This window comes from Musa acuminata, chromosome BXJ1-2 (genome assembly GCF_036884655.1).
Source record: "Musa acuminata AAA Group cultivar baxijiao chromosome BXJ1-2, Cavendish_Baxijiao_AAA, whole genome shotgun sequence".
NCBI lineage: Eukaryota > Viridiplantae > Streptophyta > Magnoliopsida > Zingiberales > Musaceae > Musa > Musa acuminata.
In genome coordinates this window covers 13,764,223-13,781,130 of record NC_088328.1, presented here as the reverse complement: position 1 = coordinate 13,781,130, position 16,908 = coordinate 13,764,223, and the positions used below count along the sequence as shown (strand labels likewise).

The following is a 16,908-nucleotide window of genomic DNA, read 5'->3' as shown; positions in this document are numbered from 1 at the left end:
CTGGTCCTACATAAACTCGATCGCATGTCACCCACCACTTTGATCAGTCCACCTTCGGTTGCTGGACTTCAATGTCCTGGAAAGCTTGCTTATCAGAGCCTACACATATGATGAGCCTTTACCATTTCAGAATCAGCATTTCTAGCTGATTGATTCCGGACACATTATTTCCTGTGTCGGCGGTGTTGTTTGTAAAGCGGCTACCGAAGCTAATGCATAGTTGCTGAAGCCTGTCGCTATCTCTTCTTCCAAGGCGCCATCTAACACTGGTATTAATCGCGCTCAACAGAGAACAAAAGTCGCGATGAACGCATATATAGACCTGTGCAGCCGTGAACATGGTGATTTCAAAGAATAGGAGATCCAAATCAATACAACCAACCACAAATGTCGACTAAGCCATCATGATATCATGCACGTATGGGGTCAAACTGCTACAGAGGATTCTAGCTGGAAAGATACATCCCCGACGAATCCCATTATTGAGATTAAGATATGAAGTCCGCAAGCCTCTTCAGATAAATATATACAACTGATACAACGTCAAATTCTTATTGAAGATCTTGAACATGGGTTGGCGAGGAAGCATCAGAACTCATCCCTCCCACCATTATTTAACATACTACTAATTAACAGAAAGGCCTTGAGCAGTTCACCATCACGTATGTACAGGGAGGGCCACGTCTCTATTGTTCGACAGCCTTTGTTTCGGATCAACCCAAAGTTCCACACACTCTATCTATCTTCTCTTGCTGTTTCATGATCACAACATGCTACAAGAATTTGGATTCTCCTCTGAGCTCTGCGCATAGTAGTGGTGGTAATGCCTGGTCATGTGAGGATTGTGGTACACGTGAGGATTGTGGTAGGCTCTGTATGCATTGACTAGCTCTGCCATAATTTGCTCATGGGGCTCCTTCTCCTCCTTCGCAGGCTCCTTCCTCTCCTCCTCCTTGGGCTCTTCCTCCTTCTTGGTCTCCTCTTTCTTCTCTTCCTCCTTCTTGGTCTCCTCTTTCTTTTCTTCCTCCTTCTTGGGTTCCTCTTTCTTCTCTTCCTTCTTCTCCTCCTTGGTTTCTTCTTCCTTGTTTACTTCCTCCTTCTTTGGCACCTCCTTGGGCTCTTCCTTCTTCTCCTCCTTGGCTGCCCCAATAGAGACTACATCCGTCTGCAACTGTTTTCTTAATTTGCTCACCACGTTTATGGGATCGACAGATCCGATCACCGTCATTTTCTTCTCTTTTATATCTATTGCAATCGAATTAATCCCTGCTCACTCCAACATGATAGTACGGAATAGAATGATCACGACGTCTTGACAGTTGTGATGTTTGAAGCAATGGAGATTGGTCTCCGAGAACCAAAATCGCGGAAAAAGAAACAGGGGGATATGATACATACCTCGAAGGGTGGAGACAGCCTTCATGGCCTTCTGTTTGTCCTTGTAATCATGTAGTTCCAACTTCAACACAATCTTCTGCAAGTGATGCAAATCATGAAGAAGAAGAAGAAGAAGCAAGTCCAGGACAGAAAATTGAGGATGAACAGACACCATCATTTATTATCATCAACCTAAACCTGAAGCCTAAGAGTAACAAACACGCAACCTCCGTTTCACATTTATACACATATCACATAAAATGAGACGCAAAGTTAATTGGTAAGAAAAGATAAACAGAGATTCACTTTTCAGTGAGTTACTAAGCTAGCAACAAGTGGATAAGAAAGAAAGAAAGTTAAAAGGAAACTTAAAAATATCACTAGTTGATTGGATCTGATCCATAATACAGCCAGCCTCTCTGATCAAGCAAAAAAAAAGAGAGAGTGAGAGAGAAAATCTAAGAAGATCAAGCACCACAGTGATTGTCAGACTAAAGATCTGTAATAATAAAGACAGGATTACAACCAAACCCAATTAAGAAAAGAAAATGAAGAAGAAATTCTATCATAATAATTCTGCAAGGTTTGAAGGGATTTTTTTCTTAATCACTAAGTCCATTCAATAAAGGAAAACATTGAACACATAAGCAAACAAGATCTCACCTTCATTTCCTGAATGACCAGCGGGGGAAGGAGAGGATGGAAATATTTGATAGGAGGAAGGAGGAAGGCGTGAGATGAACACGAGAGAATTATAGTGCGTTGGCTGTCTTTTCCATCATATAGGAGACTAACAGGGGGAAGGCAGAAAGAGAAAAAGTGGTCGGTGTATCTCAACTCGTTTGTCGTATTTCTATAGAAAGAAGAAGAGAGATCTTTTCGCATGGGTGACGAAATTTTACTCCTTTCCTTTCCTTTCCTTTTTTTTTTTAATTCCTCTTTTTCAAACAGAGCAGAGAAAGGGAAATAATATCTCAATCATTCATCTTCTTGTTCATCTTTCCCATTCGTCATGCAGTCGAACAGCTTCAGTTGTCACGTCTTCATCTCCATCCTTTAAAGTGTGTCAATATAAATTTGAAGTTGTCACCATGTAATTCTACACGAGGACACAATCAGTAGTGTGCAGCAGCAGCAAATAAGCTTGACAATTAAATTCTAGTCTGGGCGTTACATCTAAAGGTAACGTTATCTATCCTTCATGCTCGGCGCTCGGAACTAGGAAGTATATAATGAGGTGTTCTTCCAATCTCTGTTGGGGCGGGGGGTGGGGCTCAGTTCTATTCACATGATATCACTCAAATATTGATCAAAAATTAATTTGTTATAATATTTTTAGCTATCACAATAAAAATATTATAAAATCTATTAAAAATAAGATAAATAATCCAAATAGAAACTTAACTTAAATCAAATCAAAATATATAGTAATATAATGAGCAATGACAACTAAAGATATAGTATGATATCACTTATAATATTTTTTGGTAACTTTATAATGATTTTTTACACCTCCATAAAAATATTGTAACGTCGTTGGAGAACATCGTAAATGAGCCAAATAAAAATACTATTGTGATCCAAAAATAATAGAAAAACTATCAAAACATGTAACATTAGAGATGGCGAAGTATTTTCGATATTATTGAGGCACTATTTGAAAAAAAACGAAAACAAAAGAGGGCACCTTTTGGGAAAAAAATAAAATGAGAAACATTTTCAAAAAAATCATCTAAATATTTTTAAAAATTATATATTTTTATGTAGATTAATTTGAATGTTTTATCTAAAAAGACTTTATTGGGCTTCTACCAAATAATGCATCCTAATTAATTTTTACCTAAAATATTTTTTATTAATTTAATTAAAATATCCCTTCATCCTTCGTCAGCTGCCCACCATGTGCAACACTACCCGCGACCTTTGCCCATTACAAGTATCGATATCTATTGTCTCCATTCTATGCTCCCATCGCAAGTGGCCTCACCCACTTCACCTTCATTATGCCCTCCACCCTGAGAGCAGATAAGATTTCCCTATGAGAAAATCTTGTTGTTTTATTGAGGGAAATCCTCCCTCCTAACCTGTATAAATTTGAAGAATATCTCAATGAGAAACATAACTTCTAACTTCTATATTCTATCTTCTATTTTCTATTATAGTATTGTCGAATCTCGTATTTTAATGATGAAACTAATTAATAAGTGTTTATAATTTGATCTGCATTTTAAGTTATGCATGATGCTTCGATCAGGGAGAGACATTTAAAGAAAGAAGAATCATGTTGGGTGGGAGAAACATGTTAGAAGTTTGAACGTCGAGCTAGAGGATCGGTCAATGTATCGATAGAAGGCTTCGTGCCATGAGTTCGGGCATCGGGTCAAGAAGAGCGGATATTGTGCCAAGGATATCGAAGTTGCAGAGGTCAACTAGCCGATTGGGCAATAAGCCGCAAGAGAGGACGATGCGCTAAAGAATCGAACGAAGCATCGATGGACCAAGGACATGCCGGACAACATAATTCATGCTTAGTAATAATTGTCTAGATCGAAGTATGTTTTATGTATACAGGATTAACTACGATAGCAAGCCATAAAGCAAAATGAAGTCCCAAAGTTAAGAACATGATTTCGTTGGGAGTTCGAGAGTTCGTCGGAAGTCCAAACATTCGTCAAAAGTTCTGCCAGAATTGATCGAGAAGTCCAGGAGCTTGCCAAAGAAGCTTGTCGGAACTCGCCAAAAAGATCGTTGTGAAGTCCAAGAGCTTGTCGGGAGTCCACTAGAACATTATTGAGAGATCGTCGGAAGTTCACTGGAAGATGGTCGGAAGCTCGCCGGAAGAAACTAGATTTACGAACTTGTTTAGCGTAGTAAATATCTTAGAATTCATAGTTAGCACATAATTAGGATTAAAATTGGGCCAACCCAATTAGGGGCTAGTTGGGACCATATATGGACTATGTTGGGCCCAATAAAAAGGTCCAAACAATGACCCAAGAGGTGGCACCATCCTAGTACAATCTCTGAAACTGTGTCAGGCGGTGGTACCACCAGTCAGACACAGTCTCCGAGAGGCTGCAAGCGGTGGTACCATCCAATGGCAGGGTGTCAAGCAGTGGCACTACCCTTGTCAAGCGGTGGTACCACCCAATGTCAAACTAACACTGGTGGTGGTACTGCCCGTACCCAGGAAACCCGGAATGAGATATTTTTAGGCTTCAAGTTTGAATCAACTTGAGGCCTATAAATACCCCTCTTATCCCTGGTTAAGAATCACAAGCATGAAGAATTTAAAAAGTAAAAATTACTGTAGTAATCTTTTGTGAGAATCCTCCTCTTCTAGTCTAATTGTTAGAATATTTTGAGAGAGGAGTGAGTGCTTGTAAAGGTTGTCTCCTAAACCTGTGAAAAGGAGAAGAGGGGTGTAAGAAGGAGGTTGATCTTCGCCTATTAAAGGAAGATCGATAGTGGATACCGGTGGCCTCGACGGAAGAGGAATCAACGGAGTGGATGTAGGTTCTTTCTTCTTTGTTATTTTCATTTATTGCAAACCGCCATACTCCCTCTTTACTCTAACTACACATCCTTACGAACGTATTTCAAGTTATCTTCCGAGTTCGGTTTTTATTATACAAAACATTTTTAGAACCGACGTTTTCACCGTTGAATTTATCTTTCAAAATTATACATGATGATTTGAAGTAATGATGATTTTTTGGTGATTTATGCCTTATTGATCTTTGTCGTAATAAATCTTACACTTTCGGTTTTAAACATGATACATGTTTTTATTAGGCATAAATGAAATAAATCATATGAATTGAAATAACTAAAAAGAGGAAAATATTTTTTTTGAAAATATTTTTTCTCTATCTTATTGATTTTGATGAATCTATTTGTATCATTTTTATAAATCTCTTGGACTTTGAAAATGATTTTGATGATTTAAAATTGAATAAATTTTTATTCAAATCATGATCTTGATTTCTTGATATTTACAAATTAAAATTTATTATGAATCAAGATTTTTCATTAATCGTTCTCCTATGATTCTACTTGGTATTTTCTTAAGAGGAGATTTTCTAAAATGAAACATGATTTTTCTTGTGAGTTCTTGGATTTATTACTTGAGATTTTCTTTTAATTAAGATCTCTTCTTTGTACACCTATAATTTTTTGTTCTTGGTATTTTATTTAAAGATATTTACTATATGAATCATGTCTTTTGGTATTCAAGTGGTCTTATCTTTCATGACATGATTTCTTTGTATTTATGATATGTATGCCTTGAAATGATTGAAATATTTTACACTATTATGTTCTTCCCTTATTCTTTCTTATTTACAATGATAAAAGGGAAAATAATTATGATCATGCATGGTTGGATGTAATTTGACATGTAATTTAATAAATTGATACCGTGAAATATTTATGATTTAGAATGATGCATGCAATACTTATGCTTTTTATTATGATGATGTATGTGATATATTGCATATGATGTGAATCATGATTAAAATTGCTTTGATTTGAATTCAAGGTTTATCTCAATTATGACATTTTGAAATAAGAATGATTTCTTATCTTTGTCATGCTTTGAAAATTATTGTAAAGGGAAAAGAGATACAAATTTGTATTCTTCCCTTCTTTTTTACAATGATAAAGGGGGAGATAGCTAGCTTGCACAAGTCAAGAAGATGTAAAAACTTACTTGCTTGCTTGCACATCTAAAAGAAGCAAAAATTACAAATGTACATATCGCAAAAAGAGGTAAAACTTTTTAGTTTGCTCATCTTAAATGCAAAGGTGCTATCTTTCCAATCTCAAGAAGCAAAACTTGCAACTTGCACATTGCAAAAGGAAGTAAGAATCACTAGCTTGCACACTTTAATAAGAATGCTATCTTGCATTTGTTTTTGAAAACTTGCTAGGTTGTATGCTCTTAAATGATATAAAATCTACTAGCTTGCATGTTCTAATATGATGTAACACTTGCTAAATTTGCTAGCTTACAAATTATATGGTGATAAAACTGAAGATTATGTTTAGTATGTGATGATTTGAACTAATATCCAAACACTTGAAAGTTACAATTATCCTTTTTGTTGATGACAAAGGGGGAGAAGTATGATCATATTATGCATGATAGCGTGTTGCAAATATTTATGATGAAATTTGCAGTGACTTGAATTCACATTGAATTCAAGGTTCTACCAATATAACATATTGATAGGAGGAGTTAAGGTAAACTCCGTCGGATATCATCATAAAAAAGGGAGAGATTTTTGAATCTCATATTTTGATGATGAAACCAATTGATAAGTGTTTATGATTTGATCTACGTTTTGAGTGACGTAGGATGCTTCGATCAGGGAGAGACATTTAAAGAAGGAAAAATCATGTTGGGCCAAAGAAACATGTTAGAAGATATGACGTTGAGCCGAAGGATCGGTCGACGAATCAACAGAAGGCTTCGGGCCATGAGTTCGGGTATCGAGCCAAGAAGAGCGGATATTGCGCTAAGGATATCAGAGTTGCAGAGGTTAACTGGCCGATTGGGCAATAGGCTGGAAGAGAGGATGATGCGCTGAAGAATCGGACGAAGCGTCGATGGACCAATGACATGCCGGACAACATGATTCATGCTTAGTAATAATTGTCTAGATTGAAGTATGTTTTACATGTGTAGAATTAACTACGATAATAAGGCATAAAGCAAAATGAAGACCCGGAGACAAGAACGCGATTTCGTTGGGAGTTCAAGATTTCGACGGAAGTATAGATGTTCATCGGAAGTTCTGTCGGAATTGACCGAGAAGTCCAAGAGTTTACCAAAGAAGCTCATCAAAACTCGCCAAGAAGATCGTCATGAAGTTTAGGAGATTGCCGGGAGTCCATTGGAACATTACCGAGAGATCGTCGGAAGTTCACCGGAAGGTCACCGGAAGCTCGCCGGAAGAAACTAGACTTACGGACTTGTTTAGCTTAGTAAATATCTTAGAATTCGTAGTTAGCACATAATTGAGATTGGAATTAGGCCAACCCAATTAGGGGCCAGTTGGGCCCATGTATGGATTGTGTTGGGCCCAATGAAAAGGTCTAAATAGTAACCCAAGAGGTGGCACCGTCGTGGCATAATTTCCGAGACCGTGTCAGGCGGTGGTACCACCCAGACACAGTCTCCGAGATGTTGAATCTCGGATTTTGATGATGAAGTCAATTGTCATTTGTTGTCTAATCTATGTGTTGAGATAAGTGTGCAGGATTAACTACGATGAAAGTTAGACATGCAGGGAGGAGTTGCGCCGGAGTCAAGACAATGATCACGTTGGGAGTTCGAGAGTTCGACGGAAGTTCGGACAGTCATCGGAGGTTCTGCGGGAACAAATCCGAGAAGTCCATAAGCTTGCCAAAAGAAGCTTGTCAGAACTCGCCAAGTGGATCGTTACAAGTCTAGGAGTTTGTCGGAAGTCCGCAGGAGCATCACCGAGGGTTCATCGGATGATCGACGGAAGTTCGTCGGAAACTCGCCGGAAGAAGCCATTGACGCACCGGAGCAAGCTGCAGAAATTGTCTTAGGATTTATCGTAGTTAGCATAATGATTAAGTTAGAAATGGGAGGTGATCCCATTAGCTTAATCTTGGGGCAATTGGGCCCTTGAAAAACCCAAATTGGGCCGAATGGATCTACCCATTCGGACCCTGATTGCCGTGGGAGGTGCAACCGCCCAAGCCAGGAGGTAGCACCGCCTGGGCTAAGTCTCCCAGGGAGACTGGGCGGTGCAACCACCCCAACCAGGAGATAGCACCCCTTGGGCTCAGTCTCCAAGCGAGACTGGGCGGTGCAACCTCTCCTAATAGGAGGTAGCACCGCTTGAGCTCAGTCTTCGAGCTCTGGCAAGCGGTGCAACCGCCCCCAGTCAGGAGGTGCAACCGCCTGAGCTCGGTCTTCAAGCTCTGGCAGAGAGGTACAATCGCCCCTGACAGAGGTGGCACCGCCCAGAGGCTCAGTCTTCGAGCTCTGCTAGGCGGTGCAACCGCCCCAGTCAGGAGGTGCAACCGCCTGATCCCGGAATTTCGGGAATTGACAATTTTGAGCTCCAAATTTGAACTGGGTTGGGGCCTATAAATACCCCACCCATTCAGCACTGAAAGAATATAACTAACACTCGAAATCTTGACATCTTTTTGTGATTCTTAGAGCTCAAAATTGTTGTAGAGGCCAAAAGTTCTCCTCCCTCTGTTCTTCAAAGTTTTGAGTTGTAAAGAGAGGAGAGAAAATTTATGTAAGGGTTGTCTCCTAAGCCCGTCAAAAGGAGTGAAACTGTAAAAGGGTGGTTGGCCTTCGCCTATTGAAGGAAGGCCTCTAGTTGACGTCGGTGGAGGAAGCCAAAAGTGGAGTAGGTCAAGATTGACCGAACCACTCTAAATCTTGGTTTGCATTTACTTTAAGCATTTTATCTTTACTGCAAACCTCCTAAATAGCTACTGCCTTCTGTGCTTTTACGAACGAGTTTCTAAGTTCAGAACTTTCCGAATCTGCGTTTAGACGTAAATCGACTTTTTCGTACGATCATTACATTTCAGTTTACGTTTTGATTTCAATCATAACTGCAAACTGCCTTCTGCGCATTTATAAAACAAATCTCAAAGTTCAGTATCTTCAAAATTGACATTTAGACGTAAACCGGTGTTATCGTACGAACGTTGCATTTCAGTTTGCGCTTGCATTCTGATTTTTATCATAAACTGCAAACTGCCTTTGTAGATTTACTTTAACGTCATCTTGATTAATCTTAAGTTAAAGTAATCTTAGAATCGGCTTTTACATCGAAATCGTTTTTATCAAACGAATGCAGCTTTCGGTTTTAATCGCTGAAATATTTCCGCTGCACTAATTCACCCCCCCCCCTCTTAGTGCTCTTGATCCTAACACGAGAGGCTGTTGGTAGTGGTACCGCCTAGTGGTAGGGTGCTAGGCGGTGGCACCGCCCTTGTCAGGCAATGGTACCGCCCAGTGTCAGACTGACATTGGCGGTGGTACCGCCCAGCATAGGCGGTGGTACCACCCGTGCCTAGGAAACCCAGGATGGGATATTTTTAGGCTCTAAGTTTAAATTAACTTGAGGCCTATAAATACCCCTCTCATCCCTGGTTAAGAAACACAAGCACATAAAATTTAAAAAGAGAAAAACACTATAGTAATCTCTTGTGAAAATCCTCCTCTTCTAGTCTAAGTGTTAGAATAGTTTAAGAGACGAGTGAGTGCTTATAAAGGTTGTCTCCTAAACTTATGAAAAGGAGAAGAAGGAGGTTGATCTTCACCTATTAAAGGAAGATCGATAGTGGATACCGGTGGCCTCGACGGAAGAGGAATCAGCGGAGTGGATGTAAGTCATGACGACCGAACCATTATAAAATTTGGTTTACATTTCCTTCTTTGCTATTTATATTTATTGTAAACTATCATACTTCCTCTTTACTCTAATTGCACATCCTTATGAATGTATTTCAAGTTATCTTCTGAGCTTGATTTTTATTATACGAAACATTTTTAGAACCAACGTTTTTACTACTGCAATAATTCACCCCCCGCCTCCCCCCCCCCCCCCCCCCCTAGTGCTAAATCATTCCTAATAGGTATCATAGACATTCTTGTCTTAGCAAGATGTACTCTCCCATCCTTAGACTTATCACGGGCTTGGGCGGCCACAGCTTGTTATCGTCGGAGCAAGGCATGCTAAGGGCATCATGAAGCATTTCTATACCTGACCTCCAACGAATCCCATCACCATGAACTTGATTACCGTGCGGACCGCCACCTTCGAGAACTCCTCGCGATCGGGCTTGTGGCAATGCTTGACGAGGCGGACACTATCCTTAGTGAACTCCTTCAAGGAATTGACATTGATTTAAGGCATTTCTGTGCTGTCCACTCACTACAGCTGCATCTTGCCGTCGAACACCTACACTGCACTACAATAGCCCCCTAGGCGTGGCCTTTAGCAAAGTTGCACCAAGGTGAATGCAGCTCAGTCGTGTCCTACTCCACCTGTTCCACCGAGCTAACGCCGAGAACCCTCTCTCCTCTACCTCGACACACCTCTAGCGATATTGATCCTGCTGCCATCGCTTTCTGCGGCCACTACAACACTTAGCGAACATCACCTGTCTTCTCTCGCTACCACTCTACGCCGGTGCCTCTAGCGCTGCCTTCACCGACACTTCTTTCCTCACCAGCACTGGCCTCCATCCTCATAGATCTGCAACCATCACTACGGCACAATAGATTTGGGTTATACGCCCCTTCTAAATTCTTCATCGTGTAGACTTCCCCTATGTCAAATTGTTGCAAGCTAGTGATATGCTGTGACTGCCATCCAACGGAAGCATAGTGGATCCTCAACCACCGGCTCCTATGCCCTCAACCAACCAACATCCTGTTTCGAAGTTTGTCCATGACATTCTCCCCCACTTATTCCTTCGACGTCCTCATCGAAGCTTTTGTCGACACTACAACTCCTCACCTTTGCTGAATCTTCAATCTTCTGCTCCAACTGCAATGCACCTCTTGGCTCCCAGCTGCTCTCCGCTGCTGTTTTTGAGTAGTCGAACCTTTGATCCGCCATACTGCTTCAACTCACCAATGACTCTGACTCTGGTGTGGGATTGGCTGAGTTGTGTTGATCCTTGTTGATTCCTGCGGATCCCCCAGATGAAGGAAAAGGCCATCCTTACTACGCCAGTCTCTCAAATTCCTCATGCTGCTTGAACTGGGTGGATACTTGTTGGAGCTTTAACGAGCATCGTCTCGCAAACTTCTGAAGTTTTGGGTCCTTCCTCCATAAAATTTATTCATTGACTCTTCTTTAACTTAGTTGTCACATCCAAGTAGGTTCGCATCACTTCCGCTTTCGATTGGCATTTCGTTGGGAAATGAAGCGGACAATCTACTCTCAATAGCGCTGATCACCGTTGGTGAGGATTTGACAACTATTGTCTTTCATTATCTTCGAAGGGTCTTTGAACTTGTGCAGAGCTCCTCTGCTGGATAGATAAGAGAATTGGGGTACTTGGTTTCGCCCATTCTCTTAAGAGTTGAGAAGGCAAAGGTTACTTGACTTCGCCCGCCTCCTCGAAGTTGTACTTCATGCATTGAGCTGGTTACTGGCCTTCGCCTGCTCTTTGCTCACACTTCTAAAGCACTTGAAGTGTTTGCACTCCTTGCGTTGAGTTAGTTACTGTGATTCACCTTCTCAATGCCATCGAACTTCTGGAATGCAGGAAGTTTTCACCCTAACTTGGAGTAATTCTCTCATAGGTTTGGTCACCTTTGGGATTGTACCGTCTTCTCCATCAACCCTGCCGCCTACTCCACTGAGTAGCAAAGGTACATCACCGCGTACTGCCTGCTTCGTTCCTTGGTTATGTACTCTTGCATGACCCGAAGTCCTTCACTTTCGGCTATCTTGATGAGAAGCTCATTGACACCGGTCTTACGAAGTTCCTTGGCCTCTGCCCTTCAGCCTTGTCTCGGTACTTGGAGTTTGCCTCTGTATGCTTTGCCTCCTCGGCCCCTTTTACGAGCAAGCGCTCTCCCTCTATGAGAGCAAGGGATCAATGCCTTTCACGGAAGTCCCGCCTCTGCGGTACCATGGCGCTGCCATGCCCATGGCCCTACTATCCGTCGCCTCGCATCTGCATCCCTTTTCTTCACGATCAGTAGATATGTCTCCATGGCGCTCCTCTGAGTCCACCTCCAGTCTAACTGATACTTGATTTTGGGTAGCTAAGTCCCTTTGGACTCGTCATCGCTTCCTCGCCCCTTTCGACCCCCTGCTTCAACACCTCTGTGTTATCCAAGTAGCTCCCTTTGGTCGATGGAAAGACAGACTGCAACTCCCTTGCATGGCCTCTGCCATCACATTGTAGGGTTTGCACCGATTTTATTCTCCTTAGCTTCCTTGGTAGCAACGTTCGCTTACTCGACCTAGTCCTCTGACTTGATGGGCTCCCTTAAGCGAATATGAGCTCTGGAGCAATCCAACTCTCCAGCTGCTTTGATCATACCTCTGTATGATCAAGTCCCTCCCATGAGACTCACAGGTACTTGCATACGAACTTTTCCCTTGGTGGAACATAGCCCTCATATGCTGATGACCAAGGCTTTCATCCGATGCAAAAATCCGATGCACGCACGAAAGACCCGCCTCTGCGGTACCATGATCCATGATAGTAGGTTGTCATTGCTACTCGGTGACCTTCTTTTTTCCTCCGATGGCTGCTCTCTGCCATCGCCACCGGCTGATCGATCTCCTTGCTTGCTCTTAATCAAATTGCTTCCCATCACTATCGTTGCTGCAACAACAATAGCATCCTTCGTCGCCAACTCCTGTCCTTCGCTCCTCAATAAGGAAAAACAATGGTTCTCCTTATCGGTAACAGGGGCACAAGACTCAGTGGTCTTCCTCCTCTAAAGGCCTCTTCAAGGACATCAACTTCTATGCTATCCACGCCAAGTGGGACACAAGAAGATCCCTCAATTTTGTCTCTCCTCCTGCACTTTCCGGTGACATCAAAGTTCCTAAAAAGCACATTAGCACCCCCACCTTCTTCCTGCATAGGTAGAGTCGAACCTTCTCCCTGCGATTCACTGGAGTTGCAGCCACAACATTTGCGACAAAAACTATAGATATCTCACAGATCCATAGCCGTAGCCCAGTTCCTCCACTAATAGATCTCTTCCTTAGATCAACTAAGATCTCCTGCTTCTCTTCCTTCAGCAATTGTGCTTCTTCGATCACAGGCCTCACCTTTAACACATCGACAACTTGACTAAAACTCTCATCTTGAGCCTCTCGGATCAGTATACATCCTCAGAATATCTTTGTTATCTTCCTCTGATGTTCCAGTTACTGTTTCAGTAGGGAATCATAGTACTTCTCCACATACAGTACTTATCTCCATCAATGCTGCCATGCTAATCCTTTTCAAGTTATCAAAAGTGGCAACTGCGTATCATGACGGGCCTAATTTTCTAATCTCCTATTTGGATATGACTTACTAGGCTATATTAACGGCTCTCTCAATTGTCCACTAGCCATAATTAACATCCCTGGAGTACCCAATCCAGTGCCAAATCCAACTCACAAACTATGGCTACGTCAAGATCGTCTCATCCTCTAAGCTATTCAAGCCTCAGTTGCTGGATCCGTCACTGCATTTATATCTTCATGCGCGACTATTACGGAAGCATGATATAAGCTACAAATCTTGGCGAATTATTCATGTACTCGCAAGCTCAGTCTTCTATCCAGTCTAATAAAAACAAAACTGTTAAGAAAGAGGTCAGGACTAAAGGGAGGGGGGTGAATTAGTGCAGCGGTAAAATAATGTCGGTTTAAAAACTTCGTTACAATAAAACCGATTTCGTAAAGATGTTAACTTGAAATTGTATGGAAACTTAGTGAAGGAGGAATTCAATTTGCAATAAAGATAAATTGCAAGAAGTAAATGCAAACCAGATTTTAGAGTGGTTCGGTCGTCGTGACCTACATCCACTTCGTCGATTCCTTTTCCATCGAGGCCATTAGCATCCACTATCGAACTTCCTTTAATAGGCGAAGATCAACCTCCTTCTTACACACCTCTTCTCCTTTTACCGGGTTTAGGAGATAACCCTTACAAGCACACACTCCTCCTAAACAGAATTCTAAACTTAGACTATAGGAGGGGATTTCTCTAGTGATTGCAACAGTGTTTTCTCACTTTTAAATACTTTGTGCTTATGTGTGTTAACTAGGGATGAGAGGGGTATTTATAGGCCTCAAGTTGATTCAAACTTAGAGAATAAAAACATCTCATCCCTGGTTTCCTAGGTCCGGGCGGTACCACCGCAAGTGTCAGTCTTTCACTAACATTGCACTGGGTGGAACCACCGCCTAACACTGTCTCGGAGATTATGTCACGATGGTGTCATCTCTTGGAGCACTGTTTAGGCCTTTTCATTGGGCCCAACATAGTTCTTACATGGGCCCAACTGCCTATAATTGGGTTGGCCCAATTCCAAATCTAATTACATGCTAACTATGAAATCTAAGATATACTTAAGCTAAACAAGTCCGTAAGTCTTGGTTTCTTCCGGCGAGCTTTCGACGATCTTCCGGTGAACTTCCGACGATCTCTTGGTAATGTTCCAGCGGACTCCCGGCAAGCTCCTAGACTTCACGATGATCTTCTTGGCGAGTTCCGATGAGCTTCTTTATCAAGCTCTAAGACTTCTCCATTGGTTATGATAGAACTTCCAACGAACGTCTGGACTTCCGATGAACTCTCGAACTCCTAACGAAATCACATTCTTGACTCTGAGACTTCATTTTGCTTCATGCCTTACTATCATAGTTAATCCTGCACATGTAAAACATACTTCGATCTAGGCAATTAATACTAAGCATTAATCATGTTGTCCGGCATGTCATTGGTCCCTCAACGCTTCGTCCGATTCTTCGGCGCATCGTCCTCTCTTGCGGCCTATTGCTCAATCAACCAGTTGACTCTGCAACTCCGATATCCTTAGCACAATATTTGCTCTTCTTAGCCCGATGCTTGAATCCATGGCCCGAAGCCTTTTATCGATACGTCGACCGATCCTTCAGCCCGATGTCTAATCTTCTAATATGTTTTCCTCCGGCTCAATATGATTTTTCCTGCTTTAATTGTCTCTCCCTGATCGAAGCATTCTATATCACTAAAAATGCAGATCAAATCATAAACACTTATCAATTGGTTTCATCATCAAAATCTAAGATTCAACAAAAATAAGAGGGAAGTACTATAACTGATTATCTATAAGATGTCAAAGTTATCATCGATGACTTAGTTTTGATAAGTCATTCCCTATGTGATGAAGAAGTCATCATCCATACCCTTAATGACCTTAGAGATGAGTACAAGGAATTGATAACCATAATTCAGGCACGTGACTCTCCAATGTCATTTGAAGAATTCTATGACAAGTTGACTGACTATAAGATGTATTTGCAACACGATGACAAATTGCTTGGACCGACAATCACAGCTCAAGTCAATCACAAGTCCAAAAGGAAGAGCAACCAGTACAATATAAACATCACTAAAGGTTTGGCCAAGATATCTCTTGACCCTATGGGCCCCAAGCAAACCCCCCCTTATCCTCATCATCATAATTTCTCGCAAAGTGGCAACTTCAATAACCATTAGCCTTGGCGTCCTGCCCTCACAAGCCAACAAAGAGTCGTATGCTAACTGTGTGATAAAATTGGACACTCCGCTAAAGTTTGTTGGTCTTGACCTCGACTCCCTACTTCGTCATAATGGTCTCAAGTGAATCTCATAACTACTTTGACTACTAACCAACCCAATTGGATTGTGGACTCTAGCGCCTCCCATCACATCATCTTTGATCTTCAGAATTTGTCTATTCACAACAACTATGACGGGAATGAAGATATCATTATCAGTGATGGTAAAGGACTTCTTATAACTCATACTGGTTCTACAACGCTTAATTCTAATACTACAATCTTTACACTCGATGATGTTCTATGTGTCCCTCATATTAAAAGAAACCTCATCACTGTTTCTTAATTTTGCAAACACAATAATACTTCAATTGAATTCTTTCCTAATTCATTTCTTGTAAGGAATTGAGCACGGGGGCATCCTTGGTCCAAGGCCCAAATAGAGGCAACATTTACGAATGATTGTCAGCTCCACAAATAACCCAGCCCACTGTTCACTCTTTAGTTGCAGCTCCAATTGATGTATGACATCATCGTCTTAGTAATCCCTTGTCTCTTATCCAACAAAAGTTACTTTCTCGTTACTCTCTTCCTATTTTTAAATCAAGTAGTTCTATAATGCATTGTGATAATGGGATATAAAGAGAAATAAACTTATATATATGAACAAATATTATAAGGCCATAATACATAGCGGAATTAAATAGAATCACAATCAAATAGAATACCAAGATTTACGTGGAAAACCCCTCCAACGTGAAGGGTAAAAACCATGGGGCAAACCAGAGATAATCCACTATAAGAATAATGAATATATAAATCTCAAAGTCTTTTGCACAAAACCCAAGCAATAATCGTAAGAGAATAACTATGATACAAGGATTATATCACTATGCATAATATCCAAATTTTTCCTAAGTAATTATAGCAAGAATCTACTATAGGCTATGGGCTGAACTTATGGGTTGTCAGTCCAACAACCTCCCCCTTCAGCCCATAAGGGAGGCTGTCCCATGACTCCTTAATGTGAAGCCATGTCGACTAGCTATTGGCATATCTTCTTCTTTCTTTAGGTAAGGTCTTTGTCAACATGTCTGCTCTGTTATCATCTATATGAATTTTCTAAAGTTGTAACTACTTCTCTTCAAGTATATTTTAAATCCAATGGTATCTGACATCTATATGCTTTGACTTAGAATGAAAAGTTGAGTTGTTATACAAATGGATGGCACTCTGGTTGTTACAATTCACA

General features: G+C 41.1%; 1 protein-coding gene and 1 pseudogene across 3 annotated transcripts; both read right to left on the bottom strand.

Moving 5' to 3' along the window:
• Positions 1-372: 372 nt before the first annotated feature.
• Positions 373-2,189, bottom strand: LOC135583313 (heavy metal-associated isoprenylated plant protein 39-like). Of its 3 annotated transcripts, none has more exons than XM_065086897.1 (3): positions 2,041-2,189; positions 1,399-1,474; positions 373-1,266 (listed from the first exon to the last, which is right to left on the bottom strand). In XM_065086897.1, the coding sequence occupies exons 1-3, from the start codon at positions 2,044-2,046 to the stop codon at positions 764-766; spliced, it is 585 nt and encodes a 194-aa protein (XP_064942969.1). In that variant the 5' UTR covers positions 2,047-2,189; the 3' UTR covers positions 373-763. The 3 variants fall into 3 exon arrangements, with proteins under 3 accessions (XP_064942969.1, XP_064942974.1, XP_064942980.1); XM_065086902.1 differs by having other exon boundaries at positions 1,399-1,471; XM_065086908.1 differs by lacking the exon at positions 2,041-2,189 and having other exon boundaries at positions 1,399-1,567.
• Positions 2,190-7,972: 5,783 nt separating this feature from the next.
• On the bottom strand, positions 7,973-10,298 carry LOC135612243 (protein transport protein Sec61 subunit gamma-1-like; annotated as a pseudogene).
• Positions 10,299-16,908: the final 6,610 nt, after the last annotated feature.

Bases quoted from the DNA above. Each gene is read 5' to 3' on its own strand.
- LOC135583313 (XM_065086908.1), bottom strand. From the start codon at position 1,555: ATGATGGTGTCTGTTCATCCTCAATTTTCTGTCCTGGACTTGCTTCTT. The intron at 1,267-1,398 runs GTATGTATCATA...TGGAGTGAGCAG, and splicing joins GGCTGTCTCCACCCTTCGAG to GGATTAATTCGATTGCAATA.